This window comes from Bombina bombina, chromosome 3, assembly GCF_027579735.1.
Source record: "Bombina bombina isolate aBomBom1 chromosome 3, aBomBom1.pri, whole genome shotgun sequence".
Classification (NCBI taxonomy): Eukaryota; Metazoa; Chordata; class Amphibia; order Anura; family Bombinatoridae; genus Bombina; species Bombina bombina.
In genome coordinates this window covers 221,299,898-221,320,179 of record NC_069501.1, presented here as the reverse complement: position 1 = coordinate 221,320,179, position 20,282 = coordinate 221,299,898, and the positions used below count along the sequence as shown (strand labels likewise).

Sequence of the window (20,282 nt, the reverse complement as noted above, 5' to 3'; positions counted from 1 at the left end):
TTATTTAAGACACTCTCAGCTATGGTTTGGCACTTCATGTATTACTATAAAGTTTTAAATATATGTATTTTACTTATATTTGCCATGAGTCAGGTCTATGTGTATTTCCCTTTTCAGTTTGGCAGTTTCGTTATGTGAATTATGTTTTAGGAAGTTTGTTTTACCTGGGGTATAGTCTTTTTTTCAATTGGACTTGTTTTTTCTTTGAAACTTGCGGGTAAATTAGGCTCGCAATGGCACAAAATGCTGTTTTTTTATTACGTCCTTTTTGGGCGAGAATTTTTTTGGCGCGAATATGCGTCTGTAGTAACGCAGGTTTGTCATTTCCTGTGTCTTAGTTGACGCCAGGTTGTTTGGCGCGAATTTGTGTTTGACGCGAGTTGCGTCATTTCCTGATGTACGTTAGCGCCAACAATTTTTTCAACTTCCTTTTGCGTTGTGCGTCATACTTGGCGCCAAAAAATTTAGTTTTATTTTACCTCACTTCCTATATGCTCCTTGCCTTCTTTATGCTCAGAGGGCTATGCTATTTGCTTTTTTGTCAATTTTAGCATTTGCATTTTTTCCCATTTCTGAAACTGCTATATGTGGAAATAAGATATTTCTGTTTAAATGTTATTTTTTCTTTTACATTTTACAAGATGTCTCAATCTGATCCTGTCTCAGAAGCTGCTGTAGGAACCATGCTGCCTGAACACAGTTCTACCAAAGCTAAGTGTATCTGTTGTAAGCTTGTGGAGATTATAGCTGTAGTATGTAACAGTTGTCATGATAAGCTTTTGCATGCAGAAAAGGTTTCTATTAGTGCTAGTCAGTATCTGTTGTTCCTTCAACATCTAAAGTACATGATATCCCTGTTGATATGAAAAATTATATTGCTGATGAGGTACAGAAGGCTATGGCTGCTATACTACCTTCAAATAAACGTAAAAGGTTTTTTAAAACTTCTCATAATACTGATGAATTTTGTAATGACTGACAACATACCGATATATGCACCTCTGATGAGGATCTCTCTGATTCGGAAGATCCTACTACAGACATTGAAACTGATAAATCATCTTAACTTTTTAAGAGTATATATGAGTATATTTGTTCTTTGTTAAAAGAAGTGTTGATAACTTTGGATATTGAGGAATCTGGACTTCTTGATAATAAATCCAGTAAACGTTTAAATTCTGTCTATAAACCTCCTGTGAATACTCCTGAGGTTTTTCCTGTTCCTGATGCTATTTATGATGTGATTGCTAAGGAATAGTCTAAGCTTGGTACTTCTTTTGTTCCTTCTTCAAGGTTTAAAAAGTTGTATCCTTTGCCAGTAGCTAAATTAGAGTTTTGGGAAAAAGTCCCTAAGGTTGATGGGGCTATTTCTACTCTTGCTAAGCATACTACTATTCCTATGGAAGATAGTACCTCTTTTAAGGATCCTTTAGATAGGAAAATTTAATCTTATCTAAGGAAAGCTTATTTACATTCTGGCTATATTCTCAGACCTGCCATTTCTATGGCTGATTTTGCGGCTGCATCAACTATTTGGTTGGATAGCTTAGCACATAGGGAGAAAAATTCTGATTTACATAGCATTGTTCGTTTGCTTCAACATGCTAATCATTTCATCTGTGATGCTATTTTTGATATTATCAAGATTGATGTTAAATCTATGTCTTTGGCTATTTTAGCTAGAAGAGCTTTATGGCTCAAATCATGGAATGCTGACATGGTATTTAAATATAGGTTACTATCTCTATTATTCCAGGGTAATAATTTTTCTCCAACATAGGTGTGTCCGGTCCACGGCGTCATCCTTACTTGTGGGATATTCTCTTCCCCAACAGGAAATGGCAAAGAGCCCAGCAAAGCTGGTCACATGATCCCTCCCAGGCTCCGCCTACCCCAGTCATTCTCTTTGCCGTTGTACAGGCAACATCTCCACGGAGATGGCTTAGAGTTTTTTAGTGTTTAACTGTAGTTTTTATTATTCAATCAAGAGTTTGTTATTTTGAAATAGTGCTGGTATGTACTATTTACTCAGAAACAGAAAAGAGATGAAGATTTCTGTTTGTATGAGGAAAATGATTTTAGCAACCGTCACTAAAATCCATGGCTGTTCCACACAGGACTGTTGAGAGCAATTAACTTCAGTTGGGGGAACAGTGAGCAGTCTCTTGCTGCTTGAGGTATGACACATTCTAACAAGACGATGTAATGCTGGAAGCTGTCATTTTCCCTATGGGATCCGGTAAGCCATGTTTATTACGATCGTAAATAAGGGCTTCACAAGGGCTTATTAAGACTGTAGACTTTTTCTGGGCTAAATCGATTCATTATTAACACATATTTAGCCTTGAGGAATCATTTTATTTGGGTATTTTGATATAATAATATCGGCAGGCACTGTTTTAGACACCTTATTCTTTAGGGGCTTTCCCAAAGCATAGGCAGAGCCTCATTTTCGCGCCGGTGTTGCGCACTTGTTTTTGAGAGGCATGGCATGCAGTCGCATGTGAGAGGAGCTCTGATACTTAGAAAAGACTTTCTGAAGGCGTCATTTGGTATCGTATTCCCCTTTGGGCTTGGTTGGGTCTCAGCAAAGCAGATACCAGGGACTGTAAAGGGGTTAAAGTTCAAAACGGCTCCGGTTCCGTTATTTTAAGGGTTAAAGCTTCCAAATTTGGTGTGCAATACTTTTAAGGCTTTAAGACACTGTGGTGAAAATTTGGTGAATTTTGAACAATTCCTTCATGTTTTTTCGCAACTGCAGTAATAAAGTGTGTTCAGTTTAAAATTTAAAGTGACAGTAACGGTTTTATTTTAAAACGTTTTTTGTACTTTGTTATCAAGTTTATGCCTGTTTAACATGTCTGAACTACCAGATAGACTGTGTTCTGAATGTGGGGAAGCCAGAATTCCTATTCATTTAAATAAATGTGATTTATGTGACAATGACAATGATGCCCAAGATGATTCCTCAAGTGAGGGGAGTAAGCATGGTACTGCATCATTCCCTCCTTCGTCTACACGAGTCTTGCCCACTCAGGAGGCCCCTAGTACATCTAGCGCGCCAATACTCCTTACTATGCAACAATTAACGGCTGTAATGGATAATTCTGTCAAAAACATTTTAGCCAAAATGAACACTTATCAGCGTAAGCGCGACTGCTCTGTTTTAGATACTGAAGAGCATGACGACGCTGATAATAATGTTTCTGAAGGGCCCCTAACCCAGTCTGATGGGGCCAGGGAGGTTTTGTCTGAGGGAGAAATTACTGATTCAGGGAACATTTCTCAACATGCTGAACCTGATGTGATTACATTTAAATTTAAGTTGGAACATCTCCGCATTCTGCTTAAGGAGGTATTATCCACTCTGGATGATTGTGACAAGTTGGTCATCCCAGAGAAACTATGTAAAATGGACAAGTTCCTAGAAGTGCCGGGGCTCCCAGAAGCTTTTCCTATACCCAAGCGGGTGGCGGACATTGTTAATAAAGAATGGGAAAGGCCCGGTATTCCTTTCGTCCCTCCCCCCATATTTAAAAAATTGTTTCCTATGGTCGACCCCAGAAAGGACTTATGGCAGACAGTCCCCAAGGTCGAGGGAGCGGTTTCCACTTTAAACAAACGCACCACTATACCCATAGAGGATAGTTGTGCTTTCAAAGATCCTATGGATAAAAAATTAGAAGGTTTGCTTAAAAAGATGTTTGTTCAGCAGGGTTACCTTCTACAACCAATTTCATGCGTTGTCCCTGTCGCTACAGCCGCATGTTTCTGGTTCGATGAGCTGATAAAGGCGGTCGATAGTGATTCTCCTCCTTATGAGGAGATTATGGACAGAATCAATGCTCTCAAATTGGCTAATTCTTTTACCCTAGACGCCACTTTGCAATTGGCTAGGTTAGCGGCTAAGAATTCTGGGTTTGCTATTGTGGCGCGCAGAGCGCTTTGGTTGAAATCTTGGTCGGCTGATGCGTCTTCCAAGAACAAGCTACTTAACATTCCTTTCAAGGGGAAAACGCTGTTTGGCCCTGACTTGAAAGAGATTATCTCTGATATCACTGGGGGTAAGGGCCACGCCCTTCCTCAGGATCGGCCTTTCAAGGCAAAAAATAAACCTAATTTTCGTCCCTTTCGTAGAAACGGACCAGCCCAAAGTGCTACGTCCTCTAAGCAAGAGGGTAATACTTCTCAAGCCAAGCCAGCTTGGAGACCAATGCAAGGCTGGAACAAGGGAAAGCAGGCCAAGAAACCTGCCACTGCTACCAAGACAGCATGAAATGTTGGCCCCCGATCCGGGACCGGATCTGGTGGGGGGCAGACTCTCTCTCTTCGCTCAGGCTTGGGCAAGAGATGTTCTGGATCCTTGGGCGCTAGAAATAGTCTCCCAAGGTTATCTTCTGGAATTCAAGGGGCTTCCCCCAAGGGGGAGGTTCCACAGGTCTCAGTTGTCTTCAGACCACATAAAAAGACAGGCATTCTTACATTGTGTAGAAGACCTGTTAAAAATGGGAGTGATTCATCCTGTTCCATTAAGAGAACAAGGGATGGGGTTCTACTCCAATCTGTTCATAGTTCCCAAAAAAGAGGGAACGTTCAGACCAATCTTAGATCTCAAGGTCTTAAACAAGTTTCTCAAGGTTCCATCGTTCAAGATGGAAACCATTCGAACTATTCTTCCTTCCATCCAGGAAGGTCAATTCATGACCACGGTGGATTTAAAGGATGCGTATCTACATATTCCTATCCACAAGGAACATCATCGGTTCCTAAGGTTCGCATTCCTGGACAAGCATTACCAGTTCGTGGCGCTTCCTTTCGGATTAGCCACTGCTCCAAGGATTTTCACAAAGGTACTAGGGTCCCTTCTAGCTGTGCTAAGACCAAGGGGCATTGCTGTAGTACCTTATTTGGACGACATTCTGATTCAAGCGTCGTCCCTTCCTCAAGCAAAGGCTCACACGGACATAGTCCTGGCCTTTCTCAGATCTCACGGATGGAAAGTGAACGTGGAAAAGAGTTCTCTATCTCCGTCAACAAGGGTTCCCTTCTTGGGAACAATAATAGACTCCTTAGAAATGAGGATATTTCTGACAGAGGCCAGAAAAACAAAGCTTCTAGACTCTTGTCGGATACTTCATTCCGTTCCTCTTCCTTCCATAGCTCAGTGCATGGAAGTGATCGGGTTGATGGTAGCGGCAATGGACATAGTTCCTTTTGCGCGCATTCATCTAAGACCATTACAACTGTGCATGCTCAGTCAGTGGAATGGGGATTATACAGACTTGTCTCCGAAGATACAAGTAAATCAGAGGACCAGAGACTCACTCCGTTGGTGGCTGTCCCTGGACAACCTGTCACAAGGGATGACATTCCGCAGACCAGAGTGGGTCATTGTCACGACCGACGCCAGTCTGATGGGCTGGGGCGCGGTCTGGGGATCCCTGAAAGCTCAGGGTCTTTGGTCTCGGGAAGAATCTCTTCTACCGATAAATATTCTGGAACTGAGAGCGATATTCAATGCTCTCAAGGCTTGGCCTCAGCTAGCGAGGGCCAAGTTCATACGGTTTCAATCAGACAACATGACAACTGTTGCGTACATCAACCATCAGGGGGGAACAAGGAGTTCCCTAGCGATGGAAGAAGTGACCAAAATCATTCTATGGGCGGAGTCTCACTCCTGCCACCTGTCCGCTATCCACATCCCAGGAGTGGAAAATTGGGAAGCGGATTTTCTGAGTCGTCAGACATTGCATCCGGGGGAGTGGGAACTCCATCCGGAAATCTTTGCCCAAGTCACTCAGCTGTGGGGCATTCCAGACATGGATCTGATGGCCTCTCGTCAGAACTTCAAAGTTCCTTGCTACGGGTCCAGATCCAGGGATCCCAAGGCGGCTCTAGTGGATGCACTAGTAGCACCTTGGACCTTCAAACTAGCTTATGTGTTCCCGCCGTTTCCTCTCATCCCCAGGCTGGTAGCCAGGATCAATCAGGAGAGGGCGTCGGTGATCTTGATAGCTCCTGCGTGGCCACGCAGGACTTGGTATGCAGATCTGGTGAATATGTCATCGGCTCCACCTTGGAAGCTACCTTTGAGACGAGACCTTCTTGTTCAGGGTCCGTTCGAACATCCGAACCTGGTTTCACTCCAGCTGACTGCTTGGAGATTGAACGCTTGATCTTATCAAAGCGAGGGTTCTCAGATTCTGTTATCGATACTCTTGTTCAGGCCAGAAAGCCTGTAACTAGAAAGATTTACCACAAAATTTGGAAAAAATATATCTGTTGGTGTGAATCTAAAGGATTCCCTTGGGACAAGGTTAAGATTCCTAAGATTCTATCCTTCCTTCAAGAAGGATTGGAAAAAGGATTATCTGCAAGTTCCCTGAAGGGACAGATTTCTGCCTTGTCTGTGTTACTTCACAAAAAGCTGGCAGCTGTGCCAGATGTTCAAGCCTTTGTTCAGGCTCTGGTTAGAATTAAGCCTGTTTACAAACCTTTGACTCCTCCTTGGAGTCTCAATTTAGTTCTTTCAGTTCTTCAGGGGGTTCCGTTTGAACCCTTACATTCCGTTGATATTAAGTTATTATCTTGGAAAGTTTTGTTTTTAGTTGCAATTTCTTCTGCTAGAAGAGTTTCAGAATTATCTGCTCTGCAGTGTTCTCCTCCTTATCTGGTGTTCCATGCAGATAAGGTGGTTTTACGTACTAAACCTGGTTTTCTTCCAAAAGTTGTTTCTAACAAAAACATTAACCAGGAGATTATCGTACCTTCTCTGTGTCCGAAACCAGTTTCAAAGAAGGAACGTTTGTTGCACAATTTGGATGTTGTTCGCGCTCTAAAATTCTATTTAGAAGCTACAAAGGATTTTAGACAAACATCTTCCTTGTTTGTTGTTTATTCCGGTAAAAGGAGAGGTCAAAAAGCAACTTCTACCTCTCTCTCTTTTTGGATTAAAAGCATCATCAGATTGGCTTACGAGACTGCCGGACGGCAGCGTCCCGAAAGAATCACAGCTCATTCCACTAGGGCTGTGGCTTCCACATGGGCCTTCAAGAACGAGGCTTCTGTTGATCAGATATGTAGGGCAGCGACTTGGTCTTCACTGCACACTTTTACCAAATTTTACAAGTTTGATACTTTTGCTTCTTCTGAGGCTATTTTTGGGAGAAAGGTTTTGCAAACCGTGGTGCCTTCCATTTAGGTGACCTGATTTGCTCCCTCCCTTCATCCGTGTCCTAAAGCTTTGGTATTGGTTCCCACAAGTAAGGATGACGCCGTGGACCGGACACACCTATGTTGGAGAAAACAGAATTTATGTTTACCTGATAAATTACTTTCTCCAACGGTGTGTCCGGTCCACGGCCCGTCCTGGTTTTTTTAATCAGGTCTGATAATTTATTTTCTTTAACTACAGTCACCACGGTACCATATGGTTTCTCCTATGCAAATATTCCTCCTTAACGTCGGTCGAATGACTGGGGTAGGCGGAGCCTGGGAGGGATCATGTGACCAGCTTTGCTGGGCTCTTTGCCATTTCCTGTTGGGGAAGAGAATATCCCACAAGTAAGGATGACGCCGTGGACCGGACACACCGTTGGAGAAAGTAATTTATCAGGTAAACATAAATTCTGTTGTTTGGTTCCCAGTTGGATTCTATTATTTCCACTATTATGGGGGGGAAGGAGTATTTTTGACCCAAGATAAAGACTAAGGGTAAATCTAAAGCTTCTAATCGGTTTTGTTCCTTTTGTCAGAATAGAGAACAGAAAACCACTCCTTCCCTTAAGGACTCTGGCTCCAATTGGAAGCCATCTTCGAGTTGGAGTAAATCCAAGCCTTATAAGAAACCAAAGCCAGCCCCCAAGTCTGCATGAAGGTGCGGCCCTCAATCCAGTTCTGCTGGTGGGGAGCAGATTGAGATTATTTCAAGACATTGGGCATTTTCCGTTCAGAATCATTGGATTCAGAATATTGTTTCTCAGGGGTATCGAATAGGTTTCAGAATAAGACCTCCTGTGAGAAGATTTTTTCTTTCTCACGTTCCAACAAATCCTGTGAAAGCTCAGGCCTTTCTGAAGTGTGTTTCAGATCTAGAGCTTTCAGGAGTAATTGTACCAGTTCCACTTCTGGAACAGGGTCTGGGTTTTTATTCAAATCTATTCATTGTCCCGAAGAAGGAAAATAATTTCAGGCCAGTTCTGGATCTGAAGTTTTTGAATCAATTTGTAAGGGTCCCAACTTTCAAGATGGTGACTATAAGGACTATTCTGCCTTTTGTTCAGCAAGGTCATTGCATGTCCTCAATAGACTTACAGGATGCGTATCTTCACATTCCGATTCATCCAGACCACTATCTGTTTCTGAGATTCTCTTTTCTAGACAAGCATTAACAATTTGTTGCTCTTCCGTTTGGCCTAGCAACAGCTCCAAAAATCTTTTCGAAGGTTCTTGGTGCCCTTCTATCTGTAATCAGAGAGCAGGGTATTGTGGTGTTTCCTTATTTGGACGATATCTTGGTACTGGCTCAATCTTTTCATTTAGCAGAATCTCACACAAATCAACTACTGTTGTTTCTTCAAAAACATGGTTGGAACATCAATTTACCAAAGAGTTTCTTGATTCCTCAGACAAGGGTCACCTTTTTAGGTTTCCAGATAGATTCAGTGTCCATGACTCTGTCTTTAACAGACAAGAGACTAATGAAATTGGTTTCTGCCTGTCGAAACATTCAGTCTCGATCATTCCCTTCAGTGGCTATGTGCATGGAAGTTTTAGGTCTCATGACTGCAGCATTGGACGCAATCTCCTTTGCTCATTTTCATATGAGACCTCTGGAGCTTTGCATGCCGAATCAATGGTGCAGAGATTATACTTAAATCCCAGATAAAAAGAGAATAAAAGACAGTGAGAAGAGTTTTCTGTATGTATCCACTAAACAACCATACAGAAACCAATAAAACCTCAAGAAAAAATGGTATATTAGGATACACTTTGGGAAACGAAATTAGTGTGGTTGCGCCTTTAGATGTTAGCCTATATAGAAAAAAAGTCTTAAAAAAGGATTATACACATATAGACTAAAATAAAATTAAATATATTTTAAACAAGGGTATCCAAAAACTAAAATTAAGAAAGACTAAAATATTGGAAAGAGATAATCTTAGTAAAAATGTTATTATAATTAATTTCAGCAGACTAAAAAGCATATATTATATAACACATTGCTGTAAGAAAACCTTATCATCAAAATCTTAAAATATGACTGGCCAGTCAAAAAATGTGAATAAGTATATAATCTAACTTACCAAATTCCTTACATAAGATGATATTATAGCAAGGAATATGAAAATAAAATAAAATAATCCTTTCTATATAAAGGACTTATTCTGTTTTATATAAAGAGCTCATTTTGCTTCTCCATGAAAAACAATTCTGCACCATAGGTTTAAATACAAGCTCCAAATAACAATCAGTTTTTTCAAAATGTGCATTAAAGAGATCTTTATTGTATAAGTTACTTCAGAATTAGGCAAGTCTTATCATGTGATGTGCCGAAAAATTATTTGCAAGAAATGTTCAGACAATATGTGATACTATACATTGGCAGATACCAGTAAATGCATTGTTATTTTATCGTTCCTTTTAATTTGGGCTACGGCAACTATGGAGGATCTGACAATTCATTTATAAATATTGCCAGGAATTATGATCTGCCCAAGAACGATTTTTTTTGCAGGTCCGACATTACATTAATGATCTGCAAACAAAATATAAACCTAATTGGTCTTTAGGAGCCTTAAATAGTATAATTAAATTATATAAAAATGGCAAGACATCAATTTCAATAGTTTATAATATGATTAATTCCTTCCAGAACAAAGAGTATTTGACTGATATAAAAGATAAATGGCAAAAAGAATTTTCTAGTTTGACTATAGAGGAAATATAGCAATCTTTTAAAGTAAGTAATAAATCCTGGGTCCCCACTAATTGGAGAAAATCACATCTGAAATTGATTAGGAAAACATATATAACTAATGCTAATCTCAACAAGTGGTACGGAACTAAACAAACATAATGTAGTTCAGAATACGCAGATATTATTCATTATTTTTGGTCTTGCCCAAAGATCTCTCAGTTATGGACTTAAATTAATCATTGGCTAAAGAGGAAACTTTTAGTAGAGAGTTTGACATACAAATGTTCCATGTCTTTTTTTTCTAGTAAAATATTCAGACAAACACAAAGAAAGTGACCTAATCAATACGATTATTTTCATTATTTGGAATTTAATTCTTAAAGACTGGAAAGCATCCAAGGCTTCTAAATTTGTGACGTGTAAAAACGTTTTAATTAAACAGTGTTTTTCTGAGCAGTGTGTCTTACCGGATCTTTCTATTTTTCAATTAGGAGATTTTTTTAATAAATAAATGGAAAACTGTAATTTTCTCATTACTTGAGAATCTTCAGACTCAATTGGTATCTTCACTTAGGAATACTGAATACATTCTAATCAATGTAAAAGCTCATCAATTCCCGCAAAGCTGGGGTGGATTCTAAGATGTTTTCCCCCTCTTTTTCTTTATAACGTTTGAGCAGGGGACACGGGAGTTGGGGGGTCGGAGACTCTAGTCTAATTTATTTTATTTTATTTTTTTATTATTTTTGTCTTGTTTTGTTTCACAATTTTTTTTATTAGATTTTACCTCTGTGAGTTTTGTTGTATTTAAGATATGGATTAATGGCCACAAGATTTATGTATGAATAGATGATTCATATATAGAGCAATAAGATTTGGTAATTGTGATGATTCACCTTGATTGCGTATGTATTTGTTTAAGCTCTGGATTTCTTTTGTAATATTGCTGTTCAGACTGTACATATGAATATTATCTGTCTGGATGTGTTTTCTTAAAAATCAATAAAAAGAAAATATTTAAAAAAAAAAGCTAAAATTAATGGTTTACCTTAAACAAGGGAGGACCACATGAAACTTTCTTGGGGGCTGCATATGGTCCAGGGCCTGTACTTTGAGATCACTGTTCTAGAGCATTGGTTCTCTGATCTAACTAATTTGGTAGGACTGAAGCATTGGTGTCTCTCACATTGTTATTATATTAAAGTTGCTTTGTTCTGTCTAAATTTTAGGAACAATCAGGAAGTTCTCTTTCACATGATTCTTATAAGAGCTCTTAAATATTTTTGGAAGCAACTAAGGATATCTGCAAGTCTTCTTTTCCCTTTGTCCTTCATTAATATGCTGGGAAAGCCTGTCCTAAAGTTTGATGATGAGTTACGAAAGAGAACTGTTGTTGTTAAAGTCAAGTCTTATTTAACGTGAGCGGATGCAGCATTTTTGTTTGCTTCATGGTTTCCACTAGAAAGTTATTTATTGTGTTTGATCAAAACTAGGCTCACCAAAGCCTTCATATGATCCATCTTTGGTACTGACCCACTAGTACCAATATTCTACATTTTTTATTCAAAGTTAAGCAAAAAACAGACTCCTTTAGGAAGATTATGTGTTTATGTAAGCACATTGGTTCTAACCCTAGAATAGGAGGCATTTCTACCTTTGCAAATAGTCAATATGCAAACATTTGTGCTCCAGGACTGATGTTGTTCTGCTTTAAATGTGAATATAATTGATTACAATTGTAAATATTTTGCTTTGTTTCTAACATATTGGAAGAAGAAAAAGCCACCACATCCAGACAACTCATTAAATAAAAAGACCTTTTATTTAGTCCTTAAAACAATAATATTACCATGGAGGGGTAGGATCTTACACGTTTTGCGCTTATAGCAATTGCTTATTCAAAGATATTATAAAACTAATTTGCATTAACATTTAAAGGGAACACCAGCCAATCACAGTACAGGTACGTTACATACCCACTTATTTAAATTCAATCCATTACATTATGAATATATATGTCGCTGCATGAAATAGCCTCCCATAAAACATTAAAAACCTATCATTAAAACCAAGAAAAAACACATATATTGGCATATCAATCAAATCAATGCATTTTTTTGTCCTATGATCAAAAATTAAATATATATCACATTTCCATAGTTATCCCAAGGATATCATTAACAGTACATAAGGGACATGACCAAACTCAATACTGAAAAAAGAAAAAAAAAATATATATATAAAATAACATAAATCACATTCCTGATCAATCCCATTGGGGTTTTTAGTTTGCAACTTATAGATCCAGAATAATCGCTTCTTACTCAAAATATTGTACTTGTCACCACCTCTAGGAGGCATTTTCTCTAAGTGTATTGTATTAAAGGACCAGTCAACACTGTAGATTTGCATAATCAACAAATGCAAGATAACAAGACAATGCAATAGCACTTAGTCTGAACTTCAAATGAGTAGTAGATTTTTTTTCTAACAATTTTAAAAGTTATGTCTTTTTCCACTCCCCCTGTACCATGTGACAGCCATCAGCCAATCACAAATGCATACACGTACCATGTGACAGCAATCAGCCATTCACAAATGCATACACACTTATTCTTGCACATGCTCAGTAGAGCTGGTGACTCAAAAAGCTTAAGTATAAAAAACTGTGCACATTTTGTTAATGGAAGTAAATTAAAAAGTTGTTTAAAATTGCATGCTCTATCTGAATAGTGAAAGTTTTATTTTGATTGAGTGTCCCTTTAATTTTGAACTTAGGTAAATCGGTAAAATCTATATATAAATAATCCTGTCACTCAAACTTTGTATGCAAAATATGTAATTTATTTATACAAATATTCTATCAATAATGTCACTTTTTTCGTTATAATTCTTTTTTTTGCATGTGTGTGTCTCTAAATAGTGGATTATGATGGGGGAGTTGGTGATGTTCTCTGCTATCTTGCGATGTTATTGATAGAATTTTTGTATCAATAAATTGCATATTTTTGCATACAAGTTTTGAATGCTGGGATTATTTATGTATTTATTATTTTGAGTCATTGTGGCATGCACTTTAAAGGGACAGTCAATTCCAAAAAAACCTTTCATTTTTCAAATAGGGCATGTAATTTTAAACAACTTTCCAATTTACTTTTATCAACAATTTTGCTGTGTTCTCTTGGTATTCTAGTTGAAAGCAAACCTAGGGAGGCACATATGATAATTTCTAAGCCCTTGAAGGCTGCATCTATTTTATTTACTTTTCACAGCAGGGGAGAGCAAGCTCATGTAGGCCATATAGATAGCATTGTGATCACGCCCCCGTGGCTAGTGGCAGACACTGCACTAATTGGCTAAAATGCAAGTCAATAGATAATAACTAAAAGTCATGTGATTAGGGGCGGTCAGAAGATGCTTAGATACAAGTTAGTCACAGAAGTGAAAAGTGTATTACTATAACAGTGTTGGTTTTGCAAAACTGGGGAATGGGTAATAAAGGGATTATCTATCTTTTTAAACAGCAAATGCTGGTGTTGACTGTCCCTAGTAAAGTCAATTTAATTCTGATATAAAGTTAAGCTTGGTGCTGTCATTTTAAGAATTTTTTTAAATCTGTAAAATGTTCGCAATTAAAGTGCTTTGCTACAGCTGAATTTCTAACATCCCTAAGATGTTCCCTAATGTGAGAGCTCAGAGCTCTAGAGGTTTGTCCAACATAATGAACTCCACACAGACTGCACTCTGAAAGATACACAACAAATTCAGTCAAACAAGTGGTATAAAATCAGCAATCAGCCTTCTTCTCCTCCTCTCTTTCCCCTAAATAACAGACATATCAGGTAAATTCAAAAGGAAACCCATTTAAAATCGGAGGAAGTCTTCAAGCTTAAGTCCTCATGGGTTAAGGAGGTTCTCTCGTCCCCTAGCAAGCAAAGGAAAAGAGGTGTTGCAATTTTATTTGGGAAAAAACTAAACTATCAAGTTCTCCATACCAACACAGATACAGAGGGGAGGTTTCTAATAGTAAAAATTAAACTAGCCAAGGTACTATATACTCTGTAATATTTATGCCCCCAATGTTTTTAATCTGCCCTTCTGGGAGACACTCCAGGCTAACATGGCATATGCGGAAGGTTATCTGATAGTAGGAGGGGATTTCAATATGGCACCACAATATCCTCTGGATAGATTGACAAAACCCTTCTTGCCCTAGAACTAAAATATAGAATCAAAATTGTTCATTAGACTTTCTCAGAACCTCAGGGTTAGAGACCTTTGGAGGTCACAGTACCCTGATACTAAAGACTTCACTTGTCTTTCTAAGGGACATAAGTCACTTTTAAGGATCAATATACATCTTCTAGATGAAAGGCTATGTAAATCAAAAGTTATCTCTGGGATTCTCCCTATCTGTATTTCGGACCATGCCCCCATGTTCCTTGATTTTCAGTCTAGGAATTCTCGGTTCTACTTTCCGGTGTATATGGCAACAGATTTTAAGTCTAAAACCTGGCTTAAAACAAAGTTTGAAGAATACGCTTCTTTAAATTCTGAATACTTCAATCGCCCTGCCATATTTTGGGAAACTGCAAAAGCTGTTCTCAAGGTGGAGATATTAGCTTATAGCATAAATAGGACACAGAAATTCAAACTTAGGGAAAAGGAAATCCTGAGGTCAGTATCCAATGCATATAATAATCACCTAGTAGAGAAATCACCTGAGAGCTGGGCACGATATACTCGAGTGTTACAGGAAAGAGACTCCTTTCCTTCATAGGTCCTCTCAGAAAGATCTGAGACTTCAGGCTAAATTATTTAGATATGGTAACAAAACCGGGAAATTCCTTGCAAGGCTAGTCAAGAGGGATAAAGGTTCATCCCTGATTCACTCTTTGCTTGAAGAAAGTAAAACTTTATCAACATCAGAAGAGCTCCTGAAAACCTTTTCAGACTATTATCAAGATCTATACTCCCTCAAAAATTCAAACTATTCTGAGCGCGAAGATTTCTGGAGCAAAATCTCTTATCCAACACTAACACCTGAACTAACTGAAACTCTCAACTCTCCTATCTCTGAGCCTGAAGTGTCTAGAGCAATTCAAGATCTCTCTTTGAATAAAGCTCTGGGCCCAGATACTCTCCCTAATGAATTCTACAAGATACTATCCCCTGTAATTGTATCACACCTAACCTCATTATATAAAGATATGTATATTAAGGGTAATCAGCCCTCTTCCAGCTTTGCCGCTTCTTACACTATCCTAAAACAAGGGAAAGATTCTGATAAGAAGGCATCATATAGTCCTCTAGCCTTGCTGAATACGGATTACAAAATATTTACCTCTATCTTAGCACTGAGGCTTTAATCCCTTCTTCCTAGTATCATCCACAAGGATCAGGCAGGATTTATGCTTAAACATAACTCTTCAGCCAAAATAAGAGAAGTTTTTCTTACCATTGATTATTTTAAAACCAAGGAGAGGTTGGGGAGCGGAGAGGGAGGGGGCACCTCGGATTCAGCAATCATTTCAATAGATGCGGAAAAAGCTTTCGACTCAGTTCATTATGATCATTTACTTTATTCCCTCCAACGCTTCGGTCTGAATGGCAGTTTTCTTAACTTTATCGATAATCTATATAACTCGGCCTCTACAAGGATGTTAGTCAGTGGTATGATTTCTTCAGACATATTGCTTAGAAGAGGAACCCGGCAGGGATATGCCCCCTTTCCCCTCTTCTCTTCAACCTCTCCATCGAAACCCTTGCTATCTTCGTTAGACATTATCTTGAAGGGATTAGGATAGGTAAGAAGGAGTTGAAACTATCTTTATACGCGGATGATATCCTCATTTATACCACAAATACTCCCATCAACATCCCAAAACTTCTCTTAATTATAGATCAGTTTGGATCTTTTTCTGAATACAAGGTGAACACTATTAAATCCGAACTTCTTTTGGAATAAACACCCCAATGAGTCCCTTGTAAATATACCATTCAGAATTGTCTCCGGATCCTTTATGTACCTTGGTATTGCAATTTCCTCCAACCAGGATACGTGGTACAGCCTTAATATTCTCCCAGTGCTAAATAAAATTAAAGAGAGCTTGAAGAACTGGCATAATCTCCCTTTGTCTTTGTCAGGCCGAATAGCTCTATATAAGATGGTTTGTCTCCCTAAACTTCTTTACGTCCTTCAAAATACTCCATTGATTCTTAAGGGTAAGGAAGTTCTAACGTTTAACTCTGCCTTGAGATATTTTATCTGACAAAATAAAAAACCCAGGATTTCATTAGCCAAACTCTCCCTCCCTAGAAAATTTGCGGGGCTTGCCCTACCAGATCTCAAACTATATAACTATGCTTTTCTTGTGCGTCTAGTCATTAGTTTGGATTTTCAGTAGAGATTATGCTACAGACAATGAATTGGAAAGAAGTGTAATTTTCCCCATTTTTCCTTCAGCAACAATTCACTGCAATTCTAGTTTACTACCCAGAGAGGTGAAAAAATTGAGAACTATATTTTACCAACTCCAGGCCTGGCGGAGAGTCTTCAAATTATTTGACTTGGACTACAGGGTATCCAAATACATGCCGCTGTTAGGTAACCTATAATTTCAAGCAGGACTTCAAACATCACCCTTCCAAAGGTGGTACAGCTTAGGCTTAAGTAACGTTTTTTAATTACTAGACTTTGATAGGAAGTGCATTAAAACTTTTGGTTCCCTAAGGGGGGAGTTCGATTTACCTCAAAAGGATTTCTATGCGTATCTACAAGCAAGACACTTTGCGCTTGAACTAATAAACAACTTTGTCTGGAACTGGACCCTAGGGAGTATTGAGAACTGCTTTAGCCAAAAATGAACTCATGTCAGTTTCCCACTGTTATCAAGCCCTGATCTCTTTAAAGGGTATCATTAACTTGGAAAAGATCTCCTCCAAATGGGCCACAGCTACCTTGCAAAGGTATGTGGATTTTAGCCTTACCCAATCTTCAATTCTTGAAGTAACGCAAACTACCCTTTCCTCCTCCTGGAGAGAATCTCATACCAAGCTACTTTTTATGATATACTTTACCCCTGAGAAAGGCTTTAGGTGTGGAAACTCTACCTTCCACAGTTGCCCCAGGTGTTCATTGCTAGCGGCTAACCTTGTAAATATGCTATGGGAATGTCCAGGGATTAGACATTTTTGACTTAAATTACAATATTGGCTCAATAAAACTCTAGGGATCTCCCCTCTAACATTAAAGCTGACATATATTGTATCTCTGGAAGGACTCGAAGAATCGACAGGTGAACAATAGAATTGTTAACATGGCCATCTTAGCGGCTAGATATTTAATTTTCAAAAAATGGAAATCTTACGTATAGAATCTGGCAAGGCACTTTCTAAGATTTATCTCTAGTAAACCTAATTTCCTTCTTCATAGTTCACTATTCCAACCTCAATAAATTGTTGCTGATAAGGAACATGCAAATTTTTAGTTCTTATCTACATTTTATGCTGATTGTATTACTGAATATATTCATGTATACTTTATTGAAAGGTCTGACTACTTCCGGAACTTTGTAGATTCGTGTCTCCAGAAAATTCCTCAAGACAGACCAACATCAGATGAGTTGCTAAAGGTATGGGCTGTATTCTCAACTACTTTATGACATTAATAATGCACTCTTATTGCTATTTGAGGCTGTGGCAATCCAAATACTTGAGTTGGGGCAAATGTGAATTTTGTTTTATTGTTTAATTTCTCTGATGATTCTTTGAAGTCAGCACATTACTAATGAAATATTTGTTTCATGCTTGTGAAAGTGGTAAAACTCCTCCCTTTAATGACACAGTACCAAATGTCAGTTCAAATTTTAAATGTTTTACATATAAATATCTCCTGTTTATGCTATTTATTCATCATTACAATTTTTATATTTTTTATTTCCTTTTTCTCTTTCTCATAAAAAGCAGATGTCACTGTTCTTTGTCAGAATTAACTTTTTTATATATATATATATATACATTTTTCATTGAGGTATTTAAGGAATACATACGTTCAATACATTACAGTTGAAAAATAAAATATAAGGCTGTCTCAATATAGTCTGTATGAAGAACTGTACCTCATTTTTTTAAACTATCTATAAAGTTGCCTATCTCCTTAAACTATAATAAAACAATAAATTTAATGTTATCAGGGCCTCTCATGTACCCCTAACATGTTACCTTGAACTGGGGGGGGGGGGGGTTCAGGGGAAATAAGGGGGAAAAAAATAGGGTTTCCAAAGGATGCATTTCCTATGCCTACCTAGTAAGCAATATCGGGGGGGGGGGGGGGCGACAAGGTTGTCAGGATAGTACTATGGGAGTTAAACTAACAGTATAAGACAAAAAACAGAATATAGTGTATAAATCGTAAGTATGTGCCATTAGGTTACAATATAAATGAGGTCCAGGCTCAAACACATTCTAATTTTAAATAACATAATAACTTATGACTACCTTCCTTGTCAGAACAACTCACTAGGTTTATCTCTAATATATAAACCTGGTATAGTAGGGGGACCACTGTAATAAGTACATACTGGAATTAAATATATCTTTAGCTATTAAGGTGTGCATATATTTTACCTAGATAAGGATTAATCTTCGCTGAACCCCAAATGTAGAATCTACAAAGCATAAACAGAACTATTTGGGTTTCATGGGAATATTGAGGCAATCTTGTGTATTATAATTCTTTCATGAGGGTATGGGCCCTATAACCCACGACAAAAGACAAAGCTCTCACCTTTGGCTTATAATAGCCTGTAATTGTCATATTGAGTTGCATTTAACCAGTGAGGTTTTGTGGTCCCCGCTATCTAAATGCGAAACCAGTCTAGGAGTACATTAGGTCTATCTACAAATTGTATGAAACAATACACTAAAATAGCATCTTTAGAGATAAGCCACTTTATGATCAATAGGGAGGCACCCAATTGCATCAGTTATTCAAGCACTAGATAACTTGTTGGAATTACTATGGCGGGTATAATCTAACGAAGCTGGATATGATAAACAATGCATACAATATATGCTTGTTCAAAATTCTTAGAGGGTGCTGTTCCTGTTCTAAAAGATTTTTTAACCCTCTCACGAGTAGTAATATAGCTTGCAACAGATATATATATATATATATATATATATATATATATTTAGGGTACAAGTCAGCATAATATAACAAGTGAACTGTACCTCAGAATTAATTATTTAACTACTCAAGATGTCACTACTCTTTGTCAAAGTCAACTGTTTTAACAAATCAGTAAGGACATTTTATATTATTTATGTGTTGCTTTAATAATTGTTTGAGGAAATAAGATAGATAACAAGTTATACTATCAAATAGGAGGCGCTAAAAACAAACAATGAAACAAATGCTGTGGTATACCCACAGCTTAATGATGTAAACTTAATTATTATTGTTCAGCAAATATCATACGTTATGTATTGATATACTTATATCCCCAAGTCCAATGTCTCTAAGATAGATGAGGGACCCTATTCCTAGGGGTATTAGGTGAAGCAGTCTTCTGGTAGACGCAAAAATGGCTGCACTCTCTCCTCCCACAAACGATGTGATGACTTTATTAATTGTTTACACATTATTCACTTTGTAAGGAAATTTAGTATGAATGTGTTCACAAGCACATTTATCCAACCATATACTTCCTGGCGTGTCACTGTTTTTCTGTAGCATTTTATTTTGCAAATGATAACTTAAAGGGACACTGAACCCAATTTTTTTATTTTGTGATTCAGATAGAGCATGCAATTTTAATCAACTTTCTAATTTACTCCTATTAGCAATTTTTCTTTGTTCTCTTGCTATCTCTATTTGAAAAAGAAGGCATCTAAGCTTTTTTTCTTGGTTCAGCACTCTGGACAGCACTTTTGTATTGGTGGATGAATTTATCCACCAATCAGCAAGGACAACCCAGGCTGTTCACCAAAAATGGGCCGGCATCTAAACTTACATTCTTGCATTTCAAATAATAAATAAAGATACCAAGAGAATAAAGAAAATTTTATAATAGGAGTAAATTAGAAAGTTGCTTAAAATTTCATGCTCTATCTAAATCTCGAAAGAAAAAAATTGGGTTCAGTGTCTCTTGAAGTATACAAATCATTATATGTGGTATATATTGCCTGCCACCAGAAGGAAGCAAAAACATCTATACATTCCAGAGCTTTGCTGCACCCCATCTCCCAACAAACTGCTCAAATTCAGTTTTCCATCTTAATATGGGAAGAGTCCACAGCTGCATTTCTTACTTGTGGGAAATACTGAACCTGGCCACCAGGAGGAGGCAAAGACACTCCA

At 37.9% G+C, this 20,282-nt stretch overlaps 1 protein-coding gene across 2 annotated transcripts in view; it reads left to right on the top strand.

The window, feature by feature from the left end:
* Nucleotides 1-20,282, top strand: part of TAOK1 (TAO kinase 1) — a 613,695-nt gene that overhangs the window by 402,291 nt on the left and 191,122 nt on the right. For both annotated transcript variants that reach the window (XM_053706161.1, XM_053706162.1), the window contains exon 11: nucleotides 17,472-17,553. In XM_053706161.1, the coding sequence (XP_053562136.1) occupies nucleotides 17,472-17,553 (82 nt within the window). The remainder of the gene's footprint in view (nucleotides 1-17,471; nucleotides 17,554-20,282) is intronic.